Raw genomic sequence first — 18,565 nt, forward strand, 5'->3', positions numbered from 1 at the left:
GTAAAGTATAGCTCAATTATCGTTCAGCTTTCAAAGTTGTTGAGAAATCCATTACTATTTTGTTTGTTTCCACTCTGGAAACATGTATTGTCTCCAGTGTCTTGAAATTTCACAGCAATGTGCCCCTGATATGGGCCCATCTTTATTTTATTTATTGGCGGACACTTCTCCATGGGTCTCTTGTGCTCTTACAGGCCTTGTGGAGTATGCCAAGAATGCAAGGCCCTGACCACCCTAAAATCCGGTTATTTCTCAGGGTTATGTTTGTGGTGACTGTTTCTAAGGGTGGTTCTCACCTTGAGGGGTGAGATGAGTCTCCAGCCCAGACAAAGGGCAGGGCTGCTTACTGTTACTTACAGTAAGTAAGTACTTACTTACACTGTTACTTACAGCTTACTCTTACTTACAGCAAGAGCAGTGGGTCCCTCAGGGTCGGGGTCCCCGGGCTGCAGCACAGACCACTGCACGCCCACCCACGGACCCCGCACGCCGCCGTGGGCCTTAAGGGCAAAGGGAAATGACACGACAGGCTGATGCTCATGCTGCTTGCTCTTCTGTGAGTAACAGCACTCTTTAGCTCTGACTCAGGAGTCTTCTATCTTCTGATTGTTACCAGGAAACAGTAACACGTTAACTTACCGATTACGGAGAGGGTAAAATCAAATCCACCTTTTACACCATTATCCTGGGCACCTGGTGGTTTCCTTCAACCTGGAAACAGAAATGTTCTTGAGTTATTTATTTGATGATTTTCTGGGGACCTGGGAAACTAACTGCGTCTGCTTCTCCTTTTTAAAAAAATGTATTAAGATAAAATTCATATGTCATAAAAGTCACCCATTTAGTTGCTTTTAGTATACTCAGAGTTGTAATGGCAGAGCATTTTTATCATCCTAAGAGGAAAGCCTGTGACCACTAGCAGTCACTCCCCTCTTTTCAGCCCCGGGGAGCCACTAGTCTACTTTCTTTCTCTACGGATTTGCCTATTTATACAATAAGGCCATATATTGTGTAATTCCACTTAAATTGCATGAAATTACGCAATGTGTGGCCCTATATGACTGGTGCCTTCTGCTCGGCATAATGTTTTGCAGACTTGCCTGTGTCATAGTGTATGTTATCACTTTGTTTCCTTCTGTCACTACACCATATTCCCCTGTATGGACACACCACATTTTCTCTATCCACTCAGTAGTTGAGGGGTATGTGGGTTGTTTCCACTTTTTAGCTGTTATGAAAATGCTGCTGCTATAGTTTGAAGGTTGGTGTCCCCCCCCCCCCCAAATTCCTGTGTTGGAACTTACTACTCAAAGTGATAGCATTAAGAGGTGGAGCCTTTTGGGAAGTAATTAAGTCACAAGGGCTCCACACTCATGAGTGGGATTCGTGCCCTCATAAAAGAGGCTTGCTGCGCTCCCTGGCCTCTTCTGCCACGTGAGGACTCAGCAGCGAGCTGCCAACTGTGAAGCAGATGGAGCCCTCACAGACACTGAATCCCCTGCTGCCTTGGTCCTGGACATCTCAGCCTCTAAAACTAAAAACAAATGTCTGGTGTTTATAAATGACCTAATCCAAGGTATTTTGTTATAGCAGCCTGAATGGGCTAAGACAGCTGCTGTGAATATTTGTGTACAAGTTTTTGTGTTCGCATGTGTTTTCATTTCTCGTGGGTATAAACTCAGAAGTGGAATTGCTGGGTTACATGCCAACTCTATGTTTAACATTTTGAGGAACTGCTGTATATTTTCCAAAGAGGTTATTCCATTTTACAATCCCACGAGCATTGTACAATCGTTCTGATTTCTCTATATCCTGGTCAACACTTGTTATTCTCTGTCTTTTTTGTTTTAGCCATCCTAGTGAGTATGAAGTGGCATCTAATTGTGACTTCGTTTGTATTTCTCTAATGACTGCTGATGTTGAACATCTTTTCATATGCTTATTGGGCATTTATAGATCTTCCTTGGAGAAATGTCTGTGTAAACTCCTTGTCTATTTTTTAACTGGGTTTTTATAGTTGGGTTATAAGAGTTCTTTATAGATTATGGATACATGTCTGTTATCTGATATACAATTTGCAAAAATTTTGTCCTATTCCATGAGTTGTCATGTCATTTTCTCAATGAAGTCTTATGTCGAAGCCCAATTTGTTTACGTTTTCTTTGTCAATTGTACTTTTGATATCATATCATCTAAGAAACCATTGGCAAATCCAAGATCACAAAGATTTACACCTATATCTTATTTTAGGAATTTTGTAGCTTTAGTTCTTACATTCAAGCTAATGATCCATTTTAAGTTATCTTTTATATATGATATGAGGGACAGGTCCAACTTTATTTTTTTGCACGTAGATATGCAAAGTTGTCCCACTACCATTTGTTGCAGACACTATTTTTTCCCTATTGAATTGTCTTGGCACCTGTGTCAAAAATCAGTTAACCATAAATGTGAGGGCTTATTTCTGGACTCCCAGTTCTAGGCTGTTGATCTATATGTCTAGTCTTAATGATAATACCACATTACTGTGACTTTTTAGTAAATTTTAAAATCAGGAAGTATTAACATGAATCCGCCAACTTTGTTTTTCCTTTAACTCAAAGTCATTTTGGATGTTCTTGGTCCCTTGCATTTCTATGTGAATTTTAGGATCAGCTTATCAGTTTCTAGGGGGAAAAAAAGCTTACCTGGTAGTTTGATTGAGATTGTATGAATCTATAGATCAATATGGAGGAGTATTGCCATCTTAACAATATTAAATCTTTAGAGACACAAAAATGAGATATAAATCCATTTGTTTAGATCTTCCTTAATTTCTTTTAACAATGTTTTATGGTTTTCAATGTACAAATCATACTTTTTTAAATTATACTTTTTAAATTAAATTTATTCCTAAATATTTCATTCTTTTTGATGCTGTTGTAAATGGAATTGTTTTCTTAATTCATTTTCAGAGTGCTCATTGATAATGTGTAGAAATACAGTTAATTTTTGCAAATTGATATTATATCCTGCAATGATGAACTTGTTTATTCATTCAAATAGTTTTTTGGTATGATTTTTTAAGTTTTCCATATACAAGATCATGTCATCTGTAAATAAAGATATTAATAGTCTTTCTTCCTTTTTAATCTGTATACCTTTTCTTTTTCTTGCCTAATGGCCCTGGGTAGCAGTCCTTTTTTTTTTCTGTAATATCATTAGTAATGTTCCCTCTTCATTCCTGATTGTAATATTTTAAGCCCTCTCACTTTTATTCTTGGTCAGTCTATCTAAGGGTTTGTCAATTTTGTTGATCTTTTCAAATAACCAACTTTTGGTTTCATTGATTTTCTCTATTGTCTCTCATTTTTTATTTAATTTATTTCTACTCTAGTTTCCTTCCTTTTATTGGCTTTGGGTTCTGTTTCCTCTTTTTCCAGTTCTTAGGATGGGGGATTAGGTTATTAATTTGAGATCTTCTTTTTTAGGATAGGTATTTACAGCTATAAATTTTCCTTCCAAGCACTGTTATAGCTGCAGCCTATAAGTTTTGGTTGTGTTTTTATTTTTATTAATCTCGAAGTATGTTCTAATTTTCCTTATTTTTTCTTGATCAGTTATTTAGGAGTATGTTAATTTCCACATATTTGTATAATTCCTATATTTCTTTCTGCTGTTGATTTCTAATTTCCTTATATTATGGCCAGAGAAAATACTTGTTATTATTTTAATACTTTCTGAGGTTTAATTTATGGCCTAACATTTGTTCCTTCCTAGAGAATGTTTCATGTGCACTTGAGAAGAATGTGTGTTATGCTATTGTTGGGTGGTGTGTTCTACAGATATCTAAATCTAATTAGTTCATGGTGTTGTTCAGGGATTCCTTTCCTTACTGATCTTCTGTCTTACTGTTCTATGCATTATTGAAAGTGGGGTATCAAAGTTCGAAACTACTATTGTTGAATTGTCTACTTCTTTCAATTCTGTCGGTTTTTACTTTATGTATTTTAGGGCTTAGTTGTTGTGTCATCCTGATGGATTGATCCTTTTATCATTGTAAAATGTTCTTACTTGTCTCCAGTAACAATTTTTGTCTTCAAGTCTATTTTGTCTGAAATTTTAGTATAGCCACTTCAGCTTTCTTTTGCCAGTGTTTTCGTTGCTTTTATGGAGGGGTTGATTTTCAAAGGGATCAAACAGCCATTCTGGAAAGTGGAATCCCCAACTACTTCTTTTACACACTTGCACACAGTTTTTCTGATTTTAGGCCTGCTTTCTCTCCTATTTCCAGAGCTACCTTTGGAGATTCTGCAGTGCTAGACAGTGTCATTGCTTTTATTGCTGCTCACTATTAGTCTTCTTGGGTCTGCTAAGTCATTACCATGGGTTCTTCTGCTTTCTAGTTTCCAAAAGTTTGTAACCATTAACTCCATTTCTGTTTTCTTTGTTCTTTTGAGTTTATTACTTAAAAAAAAAAAAAAAAAACTGTCTTTACTATTATATCAAGGATTTTCCAAGGGAAAGAGTTCAATGAGTGATTGAAACCTTTAACTCAGGGGTCCTCAAACTTTTTAAACAGGGGGCCAGTTCACTGTCCCTCGGACCGTTGGAGGCCGTTGGAGAGTGTGGTGCACATTCCACACATGTGCACTGTGGGCCCAGGACCATTCGGCTGCTAAGCAGGACAGGCAGCGGCAGCAAAAACACCCGGCGGGCCGGATAAATGTCCTCAACGGGCTGCATGTGGCCCAAGGGCCGTAGTTTGAGGACGCCTGCTTTAACTCGTATTCCAGGGTAAACCTTTTAGCTCTTAGTTGCTTTATTCTAAGTAACCTGTATTCCCTAGCATTTTCTTCATGATCAGAGGTTTTTCTGGTTGTTTTGTTTTGTTTTGTTTTGTTTTTTTAAATATCAGGGCTCCAAATAACCTGGTGATACCCTATGTTTAATTAAAGAGAGTTCTTATATTTGGGGTTATATTATCTTTTTAAATTTAGGCATAGGATTTGAACATCTTTGATTCAAAATAATAATAGTCAGTTGCTTCCAAGTCTGCTCACTTTTCAATTTTCCTTAAAGCAGTGGTTCCCAAACTTCACTGTGTCCTGGGCCTCATCCTTAGAGTTTCTGATCCAGGAAGTCTGGGCTGAGTCTTGAGAATTTGCATTTTCAGCAAGTTCCCAGGTGATGCCTGGTGCTGTTCATCCCAGGACCACACTGAGAACCATCACTTTAGTGTGTGGATGGATGGTGAAGTGTTCCCTTTGGGGGCAGGGGTGCTATTTAGGAAGCAGATGAGAAAAAGAGGGAGAGAAATAAGAGGGAGAACAACAGTGAAGTGTGTACCTATTTGCTCTTATCTCAGTGCTTGTGGGTACCCTCATGTTTCCAGCCTGTCTGTGCACTGATAAAACCATAACAAAATCTGCTTATGGAAGAGTCTCTTGGCATCAGAATTGTAATTTTATTTTTAAAAAGTCATAAGGAATGAAGTGGCTATACATGCAAAACCTTAACTGAAGCATTCAAATGTATTTTTATGTGGAAATTTAAAAGGGATTAGGGATTGTATGCAGAGTCTAGAGAAGTCCTTATGTGATTTTATAGGAAGTGGTAGGGTGAGCATTTCCCAAGGCAATAGGATTCTAGGCAGTTCTGTTAGGGAGTCGCTTGCCCTCAGGTTTCCATTATCTCCTTGTTGAGGATCTGAGAAGGCAGGAACCCTATCTAAGCCACATGGGCAGAGGGTCAGTCAGACCAGTGTCTGGTTTGGGCTACTGAGGGAAGGGGCCCAGACTGAAGGCCATTCTTCTGGGTTATTTTCAGGTAGCCATTTTGAGATTCTGCCGTTAATTGTTTCATGTTTAGCGTTCTTTTGTTTGTTTTTATTGTTGTTATTGTTGTTTTCTCAGAATATAATTCTGCAGTCTGGTTGCAAATACTGAAAAATAAAACTGCAGCTGCAAAAGGTAGTATCCTAAAGGACTGAGGTAGTTGGGAGGAAGCCAAGAGAGGTGAGAACCCAAATCCCTTGCCCCTGCGAGGCTGCCTTTCACAGACATGCTTATGCCTTAAAATGCGAAGCACCTGGATAGGTCCATGACTATAGAGAGTGAGGAGCCGGGGAGAGAGGGAGCAGGGTCTTGATGTATGAAATGAGAAAGCAAGTTGTAGGAGATGAGCTTTGTCTCTAATTTGTCACCCTTTTTCTTAGGCCTGTTGGGTTTTTAAATCTATAAAATGATGATTCAGTTGGGGATAATTACCAAAGGTGCTTCCATCTTGGTATTCTTTTATTTTTTCTAAGACCACCTGTTACATGTTTTGGGCAGCCAGGGTAAGAAACCTGGTGTCTCGACTTCTAGGATAGAGTTTAGAGTTCATAGATGACTCAAGCTTCCCTGAACCGTGTGGTCCCAGAGGCTCCATGTTATTTCCTGTTAGTGGTTTTCAGTGGCTTTGGAATAGAAGGAAGTTTATTGCTATGACAGTCAGGCAGCCACACTGGGGAACATATGATGTATTGTGTTGTGTAGGAAAAAATTCAGTATTACCCAATCCGGTAATCTGATTTTTAGACAAGGGCATGACCCTGGAACATACTGTCTATGGCTGAGCATAGAATTAGTTTTGTCTCCAAAAACAGTTGGAAAAAAAAGCACTGTGTACTTGGCTTGTCTGTCTCTTTTGGATATGGAAAATATATCTTGCCTGAAAACTTTTCTCATTCTTATTTTGGAAGCAACTAAACTGCTCTGAAGATGTTCCTTGTAGGAGTAATTAATTTGGCATTTATTTAGCACCTCTTGTGCCTGGCTCTGTGTGAAGTGATAGAAATATATAGAGACTCTGAGATAGGGGGTATACCTAGTCGGGGAAAGGGAGAGGAAGTCAAAAGGCCAATACTCATTTTCCATCCTTTCTTTGATTTCTCAGGGATTTGTTTAGCATTTGCTAAATGAGACAGACACATCTTTTGTTCTTTGAAAACCATACTGCAACAGAGCATGGTTAAACTATTCTAGAGGAGGCCAGATCAACCTGTGATGAGGTAGACGTATAGGTAGGATCAGGATCCGTGGAGGGCTTCCAGGCGAGGTGAGGTGGGTGCTAGCCAAGTGAAGGGAAGGCAGGGGAACAGCTAAGGAATGGTTAGACAAAGGAAGTCCTTACTTGAGTATAGAATGTGGATTTAAGCAAGAATGATAGGAAATGAGACCATAAAGGTAGGTGAGATTCAGCTCTTGAAAGATGTTTTATCCTTTGCTTACTTAGGACTTTGGACTTTAACCCAAAGTGATGGAGAAACCACCTAAACATCTCATAATGGAGGAATTATTCCAGGAAATTGCAGCCATTTTAGAAGGCCATAAAGATGATATAACTATGTAGATTTTAAGTTAAAAAAAAGCAGAACATAAAAATTGTGTGCTTGCCGTGATTGCTAATATATGAAATGTAATTATGGCAAAGGCAAATCATGGGAGGAGGTCTAAAAGTAGAATGTGTTATTTGTATGGTGAGATTCTTTAGGAATGCCTTTATGACAGTCACTCAGCATTGAGTCTCTACCGTATGCCAGTAGATCCAGATACAACCCCTTCTTGTCTACCAGCAAATAAGAAGAGATTTAATAAATTCATGCAGTTTTAAAAAGTATACGATTATGAAATGTGCAGAATAAGCAAATCCAAAGAGACAGGAGGTAGATTAGTAGTTGCCAAGGCCTGGGGAGAGTGAGGAATTGGAATGATAGCCACCAGGAATGGGGTTTCTTTCTGAGGGGGTAGAAATGTTTTGGAGTTATATAATGGTAATGATTACACATATAGCCCTACCAATACACTGAAACCCACTGAATTGTATACTTTGATTAAAATGGTTAATTTTATGTTATGTGAATTTTTATCTCAATAAAAAATATAGGAAGAAAAAAAAAGTGCTGATTGGCTCTGCAGAGGTGCTGTTGCTTGTGATTCATCTTGTCTTTTGATCTTCCTGTCTGCAGTCAAGGGCAATCGCAAGTGTGAGCTGAACTGCCAGGCGATGGGCTACCGCTTCTACGTGCGGCAGGCTGAGAAGGTCATCGACGGCACCCCCTGCGACCAGAACGGCACGGCCATCTGTGTGTCGGGGCAGTGCAAGGTAAGTGCTCTGGACCGGGGTGTCCAGGCGAAGTCTGGGGGCGTCCGAGCTGTGCCTGTTGACTCCACTGTTTTCCAGTGAGTGGGCTGCTGCCTCCGCCATCCCACGCGGGGCCCTGCACCAGGAGCTGGGAGGGCCTGGCTTGGCCAGCCCCGACCGTGCTGGAGAGGTCTGTGGGAGTCTCCATGTCCCACGCTGGCACTTCACCTATTAAGTGATTCATGTCCAGGCCACATGCTTCACACGGACACAGCAGTCCCTCCCGGTCAGATCTGGAGCTCCTTCCCTGCCTGTGGCACGGAGGTCATGGAAAGGACACTGCTGGCTGTGTCTAGAAACGGTTGGCGTCACAGGGGTGGCATTTTAAGGGAATGGTACGTTTTATCTCACCTCCCCCAGATGGGGCAGGCTTCCAAAGGAGAGTGGTTTAGTGCCTTTTATAGCAGAAGCTGTACTTTAAACAGGAAGAGCTTTCAACCTCCTTGGGCTTCTGGAGTCTGTTCCGGGAACTCACGCCACCCTTGGGGGGGTGCTCAACGTTGACAAAAGCACCGTTTGGTTAAGAATGGGTGTCTTAGATGTAATGGCACAAACTCCACGTTAATCTGGGCCTGGACTCGTGACCTTTCATCCCTACAGGCATGAGTGGAGCTAAGATTTAGCAGGTGAATGAAGCTGGAGCCCAAACTGAGACTCTGTGTTGACTGACGCTCAGCAGCTGGCAGGACTGACTTTCACCAAAGGAAGAGCTCTTTGGCTGTAACATCTGAAAGTCCTTGTTACCCTTCGAATGTAAATCGCTACAGTTTAACATTAGGGCCTCTAAGTGTGATTTATAAGCACAACCTCCACCCCACCCTGACTTTTTTTTAATGAGGAGGGTTCCAATAGGATGCAAAATCACTTCTCAAAGCAGGCTTATAGTCACAGATTTTGAGTGAAAGTTAAGAAAGGAAGAAGCTGCCACTTAGCATCCGCTGTGTATGAAGTGTCTTTGGAAGAGCCAACGCTGAGAGGATTTGGACGCAGCACGGAAGAGTCAGGAAGCATGAAGGAGAGTACCGTGGAGGCTGAGACATGTTCTGGCCTCCAATTCTCCACTTCTTTAGAAAAACCGCTGGTTTTCACATATCCTCTCTGAGCCCCAGCATCCTTGGAAAATACTGAGGAAGTGCCATATGGCCTCCACTTTCATATGTTACTAAAATGATGGACTGGATAGCAATCTGGCTTTTTCTTTCAGGTCCTGACCAACTTTTATTTCCTGAATATAGGCATACACTACTGGGTAACGGTTAATGTGATGGTAATGTGTAATAGTTAAGAACATGCCCCCCGATGCTGGGCTGCCTGGGTTCAAATCCCGTATCTTCCCCTCATTTACTGTGTGATCCTGCAGAAGTTACTGGTGTCTCTGTGCCTCTGTACATCCTCTACAAAAGGGGCAGGATGGTCCCTACCTCTTGTGTGTGGTGAAGAATCATGACCCTATAGCAGGGTCTGGCAGTCAGTACGCATGCTGGCATTTATTAGTACTGTCACTGTGCCCACATATACCCGTTTGTACTTGTTCTTGAGTTTTCTATGCAAAAGTTTTTGCTTTTTTATTTTTTTGATGGATTATGGATTGGTGAGAGTCACATGATCTTAGCGGGCAGCGTGCTCACACTGTAGTGGGAATCACCGGGGACTGCAGATTCGGATCCCGCAGGTCTGGGGACGGGCCTGCGAGTCTGATTTTCTAACACGCTCCCATGTGATGCCAATGCTGCTAGCTCTGGGGTCATACTCTGAGTAGCAGGGCTGTCAGGGACACTGATTACGATATAGTTAACAAACAGCCAGAAATGTCCATATAGGCTGTCATGGACTTGGAAGGAAGACGAAACGTGGTCTCTTCAATGGGGAAGCATGTTTTCTTAGTATTGCATTAAGCGTCTCTGAGCTGATGATGTGAAAGACAAACATTTATAAGGACATGAGTATAGATTCTTACTAATTGATCAAAGCCATCAAGCCTGTAGAGTAACACAGCTTGCAAATAATAATTGCTAAAAGGCTGAGACATTTTCCAGGGGGTAAGTATACTAATAGGAATCTGATATTACAAAGACAACTTTGATAGGACTTTGTATTTGTTCTTTGTGCATTTGCCCGAAATTCCCTCACTGAAGTTGTTGGAACCACTAACTGTTCTGCTCCTCTCTAGAACTTCAGTTTAAATAATCAGAAGGGCCTGTGCTTCCCAGCTGAAGTTCTGTTTCCTTTGCAACTTTCAAAGGGTGAAGTGTCCTTTTCTGAATATTTGATTGGAAGCCCAGAATTCAAATTGCTATCTCTGCCTCCCTGACTTGTGGCGGGGAAAGCTGTTACTCGCAGACGGGTCTCCCTAAGACACGTGTCTGCATCTGTAGGAGTCCCACCAAGCCTCTCCTGGCCCCATAAAGTTGAAAGAAATAGCCAGGCCTGCACCGAAGTTAATGAAAGGTGACAAGCATTAAATAAGAATATGAGATGAGCCTACAGAAGAGTAGCTGAGGGAGGAGGCTATTCTCCTCCCACCAAGCCAAATAAAGGCCCCAGGCATACCCACGGCAGCTCACATGCTCTGTTCCAACTCCAGGCAGAGCCTGTGCTTACCTGTTGCTGGAGCTCCTCTGCACTTCAGAGCCAAGAGTTGGAAGAGGGGTAGGAAGGATGTGGACGTCCTAGGACTGGCTTGGTGGGGGGGGCTGGAAGACCCAAGAAAATGGAAGTCCATCTCCAGTCCCTTGGAGCTGGATGACACTCCCTTTCTTGACAGGGACTGAAGGATCCTAAATGTTGGCTTTAAGCTAACGATTGCATATGGACAGGCCTTGGGGGGAGAGGGCAAGTAGAGCTCTCACTCTGTCACTTACTAAAACAAGAGAATATATCAGAAGCCCACAGAAATTCTGCCTCCGTCACCCCCAACTTTTCCCTCCAGACGTCAAATGGGAATATCTGGCCAGTCTTCAGAGAGGTCTCAGTGATACTTCTAGCCCTGCCCAGTCACAGTTGTCATCTGTGCAAATGAAATAGCATTTATAGCTAATTGACAGAGAACATAGATAGAAATGATAGAAATCATAATTTCTATCATTAAGCATCACATTAATAACCATGCTTGATTTTTCTTGACTTGATCTCAGCTTTAAACTGAATTTTTAAAAAAATTCCAAAATGTCATAGTTCAATGTGTATGTATTATTTTTGCTCACAACCTAATGAAAACAGATGAAACTTTGCTTTGAAGGTATAGCAGGCATTTGAAAGAACAGGGTCACATAGGTAAAGCACTAGGAAAAAAAACCCATAGCTCCCTGGTGACCAGCCTTTCAAAAAATTCCAGGCTTCTAGACTTGAATGATCCTGGAAGAGTCAGAATCACTCCAAGGGCTACCTACCACTCCCCTAAAAAAAAGTGTGTGGTTAAGAAGGAACATAACTTGAGTAGGTGCCCTGCAAAAAAATAGGTTGCTACAAAAAGACAGAGAAGGAAGGTATTGGAGCTGACGCAAGCTAGCCAGGGGCCATTCCTGAGAGTGTGCCATGTGGCAGACACTGCGCTACGTCCTTTATACACGATTCATGCGTTCATTTATGTGCTGTCAGTCTCTCCCCTTTTCCGAATTTATTTTCCTCACTTCCTCTTTCTAATATGACTATCTTTTCAAAACACAATCTGGGTGTGCCTCTCTTTTGCTTAAATTTCATCTGTGGCTCCTTATTGCCTATGGAATAGAGTCCGGGCCCTTTGTTGTCTTCTTCCTGCAAGGCCTGCAGGCTACCGTGCTGGCCAGGCTGGGGTGGTTCCTCCCGGACCCTGCTGCCTTGTCCTCCATGCCACACGCTGTCACATCGGCCTGGAGTGCTGCGCTATGCCTGGCTTTGCTTGAGCAAGACGCTTGCCATTTGAATGGGCTCTCAAAACAAATGTGTCAATGAATTAAGGTGCTTGGTGGTGACTCGATATGTTGGATTTGAGCAAATGAAATTAATCTTGAATCCATCACACAACTTCCTCATTTTCAGCTTGGGATGGGCAATTGAGTGCAGACAAAAAGAGGAGATGAAGTCTCCTTGGCCAAATCCCCAGAACTGAAGGCCTCGAAGGTGGGGTAGAACTCTTGGCAGCTCCCCATGCTCCTGTCTCCCACATCTAGTTTGTCCTGTTGCTTACTTTGAATTTCTTGAGTCCCTTCTGAGCTGATGGTGCGAACCTGAGACGGTGTGAGTGCGCGCTCCCCCATGCCTTCGGGAGAGGAGCTGCCTCTGCCCAGACCTCCTCTCACTTGCTGCACGTCTGTCCCCATCAGTCGTCACCTCCACCGCAGGGCGTTTCCCGCGGCTCCGCCATCCACCCACACTCAGTGTGGGCTTTGACGCCTCCTCCCCCAGTGGACACCACTTGGCTTCCACTGGGACACATCGGCAGACAGTTTCATACTTAATAAATTAAAGTGAGGTAACTGCTTCCAAATGCTCAGAGATAAGCTCTGGACCGATGCGTTGCTCTCGCTGAGGAAGGGTGACATAATGGGTGTGAGTGTGTGTGAGTGTGTGTGTGTGTGTGTGTGTGTGTGTTCAGGTGCTGAATTTCCATCCCCTTCCTTACAACGCTATTGTACTCTCCTGAACTAAACAATTAGACTCTGCTCATTTCTCTGTCCTTTTGCCCTAAATTGCTTTTTTTTTTCCCCCACTTGTGGTTACAGGCTTCATTTTGTGGACTCTGCTTGGAGTTTATATTGTTACAAGAGAATAATTGGATTGGGTAAATTGTCCTCTTTCACCAGATATTTGTACGATTCAGCCTTGAAACAGGGTGGACAGCTTCTAATTTGCTTGAATTCCAAGGTTTTGTGGGGTTTTTTTGTTGTTGTTTTTTGTTTTTGTTTTTTTTGGTTTTGTTTTAGACAGTCTCGCTCTGTCACCCTGGCTAGAGTGCAGTGGTGTCATCATAGCTCACTGCAACCGAAAACTCCTATGCTCAAGCGATCCTCCTGCCTCACTCCCCAGAGTGGTGGGATTACAGGCATGAGCCACCGTGCCCAGCCTTGAATTCCACCTTTATGTGACTCTTTGTAGACCCTCCCCCTGTATTCCCACTGCAAGCAAACTATGTTCTCAAAATACTTTCTATTTGTGTCTTTTAAAAGCTTATCATATTATTAGTGATTTTGACATGTGTCTAAGGTCCTAAAGGAGAGAGATTGAGCATTAAATGCACTTGTATCTTCAATGCTTAACAGATTAAAATTATTCAATAAATGATTTTTGAGAATATGAATAAATGAACAAAAGAACAAGTCACAAACTGATTATGAAACCTCTTTTCCTGAAAAATAATCAAGAATGGGATTCACTAAGGCAGCATTAAATTTGGGTGGCCCTTACTTTGTTTGCAGAACCACTTGAAATCTTAAACTGAAATCTAAAATAAACCTGATGAAATTTGCCTTATTATATGTACTTTTTTCTACTATCTACTATTTTTCTCATTTTAATCATTGGAACAAATCCCAACACAAAAACTCTGTTTAGATTTCTTAATTAACATATACTTAAATAATTATTAGTTAACCTTTAATACATGTAATTATTAACTAACACAACAAATCATCATAACTGCTCACTGCCATACACTGTGCAAGGCATTGGTGATAAAACAATGGAAAAGATTAACACGGTTGCTGCTCAATGGAGCTTAACACCTACAGTAGGGAACGTAATAAAAAGTCGGTTAACAAGGAAGAGAATTACAAATTTTGATGAGTGCTAGGAAGTTAACAGGGTACCGAAATCATGAAAAACACTGGGGGCATACATTAAATGGAGTTAGGGGTGGGTTTCCAGCGGGGACAGAGGTGCAACACTGCTGACCCGTGGTCCCCGGGGTTGGAGAGAGTGTGTGCCAGGCCTCTAGCCCAGGTCCCAGCACATACAAAGTGTTCAGGAGCTGACAGATGTCAAGGTAACCATTTTGTTCTTGCTCCCTGCTCTCTGCCCTTGCATTAATCTGGTCCCCTCCTGGTGGTGCCATTCTTAGCTCCTCCAAGGTATGCACAGTTCTTCCTGAACACCTGCTGGCTCCAGCAACGGAAAGCCCTCCGTTAAGTCATTCTGTAGGCCAGAAAGACTCCCCTGAACACTGGATGATGTCATAGGTCGGGAAGATGCTTTGGGGTCGGCCAGGATCTCAACAGAGATTGAGATCCTGAGATTGTTGTCTCTGTTACAACAGATAAAAGAGGAGCAGTTAGATAAAATAGGGATAGGGTACCCCGCGTGGCCAACCGCCTACCAGAGTGACAAAGAGAGGCTTCGTGTTCCTCTCTCCTAGCATCCCCCCAATGGGAATTTGAAGTGCTCTGTCTGAATTATTGGCAGGGGCGGTGACTGACACGTGTTAACTGAGAAATGAGCTGAAGCTTCACCAGAGGAAAAAAGTCCTCTGGGCCAAATAGTCCACCCTTAACCTAAACCCACCCCAACCTCTGCCTCTACACCAAGCACGGGCTGAAAGCGCTGCTTGAGTGTGGTCTGTTAGGGTACAGATGCTGCAGGGCCATCCAACTCTCATTGTATGCAGTCAGTTCTGCAGATACTGTTCCACAAGGCATGGAATAAAACTTAAAGGATGCAGAATACCATGCTGCTTATGAGACCCCATGCTGCCTCTATTCGGACTAATAGGGCCAGCGGAGCAGTAGCCTTTTTCCCCTTTGGTCCTTGTGCGCATTCTTGCTGAATCAGCTCGTTATTTACTGGTAATGTTGACATAGGATCTGACTTTATTATTACTTAATTTTAATATTGGCTGTTTAGCCTAATGATGATTATTATTTAACTTTAATATAGGCTGCTTAGCCTAATGATGACTTAAGCAGAGCCTGGATGTCTGAGTGAAGATGTGAAGGGAATACCCATCATTCTAACACCAAGTTTGGTATCTCATTTAAATTCCTGCCAAAAGTCAGGTCAAACCAAGTAGTGAGAAGCACTTCTAATGGGATAGAAAAGCCTTAGAAAACTAGGTTGAGGTATTGTGCATCTAGGTAGAAATGGGTATTTGAGGACAAGAGTGCCAGATAAAACAAAGTTTTTATTTCATATTTTAAACAGGTAATACATTTTCATGATTAAAACATCAAAAGGGTAATTGCTGTCCTGCATCTACCCAGTTCCCTGTGCCCAACATTCCCCTTTCTGAAACTTTCCTAGAAATTTCACACAATAAAAAATTATGTTGTGGCTGTGGAGAGAAAAATTAAGTTAGTAGCTGGATGGCAAAGGATCCCATCAAACTAGCCTCTCATTTCTGGGAATAGGCCAGTCAAATTAAACAGTTGTACCTGGCATTATGTATGGGCTCTCAAAGCTAGGCGTCTATATATGATGCAGGCACACAGATCTTGAACTAGAGCTATTTCTGTGGAAACAGAAGAAAAACAAAAGTTAATGTCTGGGGTAGTCTATAAACTAGTTTCTTTTAGAGTCTGGAGGGCAGTCACTTGAGAAGACCAGTGGCAATCTAACAGATTTTCCTGGACTGTAGTTTGTGTGAAAATTTGTCCAAACACAAGCTGTTGTGGTAATTTTCCTTCAAAGCCAAGTTGACTAGCTTCAGCTCACAGAGCCTTAGGAAAAAGGCGTTTAAATTTTTAGTGCTTCCAAGTCAGAAGGGTGGGAGAAAAATTAAAAACGTTTGTCTGAAGAGTCACAGCCAGATATTAAGGGAAACAAAAAATCAGGATTCAGTCCAGATAATAAGAAAAACACCTCAAAAACAATGAAGAGGGCAGGAATCTAATAACAGGTGCACTGTAGTTTTCTTTTGAAACATTTTTCTCTCTCTACTCCCCAGTTTCTACCAAAGGTATTTATAATAAGACTGGTTTGTTTGTAAAATAAGTTAGTTTTATTAACTTGGCCTGATTATTTCCATGAAGTGCAGTAAGAATGGTGATTTACTATATAGGCTCTTTTCAAGTTGGCTTTGCTGGAACTTTTCATAAGGAATCCCAAACTAGACATTTAAAAGCCACTGAAGGCTAGGAAGCCAAGTCAAGGATTTGATTTACCTTCAGACTATGTCTGTAATAATTGTACAAATTGGGTGAATTCCTCTCTTCTTGAGGTCTCTAGAATATCCGGAGGCTCCTCGGCCTGTCAGAAAGTGACATTCTTTACCTATCACAAGGCAACCAAGTGAACTGTGTATTTAAGGTATCAGGCCAATTTCTCCAGGGGCTTCTATTAGCTTCATAATGTCAACCTCAGTTCCTTACAGCTGTCTGTCATGTGTGAAAATATGATATTCCAGTCATGGCCTTGGTGATATAACCAGTGTTTTCAATTGTGTTCTGTTATATGATGAACAGATTCTTCTTGAACTTACACAAATAACTATATTGCCATAAGCAAGAATAATCATGAATAGTTTTAAGAATTTTGGAGGAATAAGGCAGACAAAGGCAAATGTTTCCATTGTTTTCATAGTAGTATACATTTACCCAACTGCTATAAAGCTTAAGAAAAAAAATTTCTTTAACTCTGGAAAACAAAACATAAAAATAATCAGTAATGTTTTGTCCCGGCCCGCGGGACCTTCTGTTACTCGCGGGGGTCAAGGGGGACCTTGCCTGAAAGAGATGGGCGAGAGAAAGGAATGAGACCAAGAAAAGGGTTGTCAAGGTCTACTTTACTTGGATTTTTAGTAGGTTTTATATACAGAAACAAGGAAGTAGAAACAGAAAAATAGAGTGGGGGGATGATGAGGCTTGGGTGTGGGCCAATCAGCCCCAATCAGCATCCCAATGGCACCGGAAGCTGTTTGTAATTGATCACTCAACCCCAACCTGGCAGGGGGTCAGGAACAATTGCAGGTAGCATGCCCTGGTGCAAGCACGTCATGGAATGCATTCTTCTGGGAACTATAGCTGGAGGGCTGGGTGCTATTTTCGTCTTAGGCTATTTTCCGGGTGGAGGTCCGAGTAGGACAAGTCGTTGGAATGTGGAGGGTCTTAGTCTCCAACAATGTTTCAAACAAAAAAGGCATTAAAAATCATAATCCTTCATATAAGTTTATTCCCATGTAATTAATTCTTGTTCTGCTTATTGTTGAGTTAATAGTTTTATGAGTCAAGTTTTTTCCATTGAAGTTTTTGAAATTCTTAACCAGTCCAATGGGATAATCTCAGAGTCATCAGCAGAGGTCTGAATTTCAGAGTAGCTGTCCAAGGCTTTTTATCCTTCTCATGAATGTTTAGACAGAACACTGTAGGAGTATAGCTGCTTGCAAAAATCTTTTAGAAGAAACATTAGGGAAAGCAGTTTACTGTGGACAAGACTTAAAATGGCCATGGTTAAGTATCTGATAAGAGCTTATAATAATAATGCAATCAAGAAGGAAGTCTGGTTATTTATGTGGCATATAAAACTTAATATTAGAATTATGACTGATAACATTTATATACCAAGACATAACAGATTTCTAGGAATCGTGTCCAATCTTGGAACACATGAATAACACATTTACACAGATATAACTCAAATAAAATTAAACACCATTTCTTATTTGACAATGCTTTCCATATGATTTTTAACATACCAAATAAGACTAATATGTCTTTCTCGGACTTCCAAGGGCCCCTCAGGAATATTTAAAAGTTAGTTCAAGGTCAAAAAAACTTAATTTAGCATTTGAAATTTGATTTTGAGAATTCTGTCAAAAGTAAGGGTTCAAAACACTTGATCAAAAATAGATTACAGGTCATTGTGAAACAATAGTCATTCATTTAACTGAAGTGATGATTAAAAGATTTCAAAAAAGCAAAAACCTTTATTATTTGATAGAGAGAAGACTCAGTTTTTCAAATAATCAAAAGACCTAATAAAAACATGAGGCACACAGAATCTGTTCCCCTTTCTCTCCTCTCTTTTTTTTAATTTTTGCAGTTTACTCAAAAGGTGAGAAAAATCTTTTAGTGTTTTTATCAATATTACATGAAAATATTATTTAAAGGAGAAAACCAAATTTTACTTTTGTATCAGTGTATTATTAATGCTAAAGCTAATATGAATAAAATATTATAAAAATATATATCCACCCAAATGATCCAGTGACACTCTACAAAAAAGACACCTGCACTCGAATGTTTATAGCAGCACAATTCATAATTGCAAGGCTGTGGAAACAGCCCAAGTGCCCATCAATCCAAGAATGGATTAATAAAATGTGGTATATGTATACCATGGAGTACTATTCAGCTCTAAGAAACAATGGTGATATAGCACATCTTATATTTTCCTGGTTAGAGCTGGAACCCATACTACTAAGTGAAGTATCCCAAGAATGGAAAAACAAGCACCAGATATATTCTCCAGCAAACTGGTATTAACTGAGCAGCAC

At 41.1% G+C, this 18,565-nt stretch overlaps 1 protein-coding gene across 1 annotated transcript in view; it reads left to right on the plus strand.

Moving 5' to 3' along the window:
- The window catches only part of THSD4 (thrombospondin type 1 domain containing 4), a 595,645-nt gene that overhangs the window by 249,905 nt on the left and 327,175 nt on the right, over positions 1-18,565 (plus strand). Inside the window, exon 7 of the mRNA XM_076004516.1 lies at positions 7,991-8,127. Coding sequence (XP_075860631.1) covers positions 7,991-8,127 — 137 coding nt within the window. The remainder of the gene's footprint in view (positions 1-7,990; positions 8,128-18,565) is intronic.

This window comes from Microcebus murinus, chromosome 6 (assembly GCF_040939455.1).
Source record: "Microcebus murinus isolate Inina chromosome 6, M.murinus_Inina_mat1.0, whole genome shotgun sequence".
NCBI lineage: Eukaryota > Metazoa > Chordata > Mammalia > Primates > Cheirogaleidae > Microcebus > Microcebus murinus.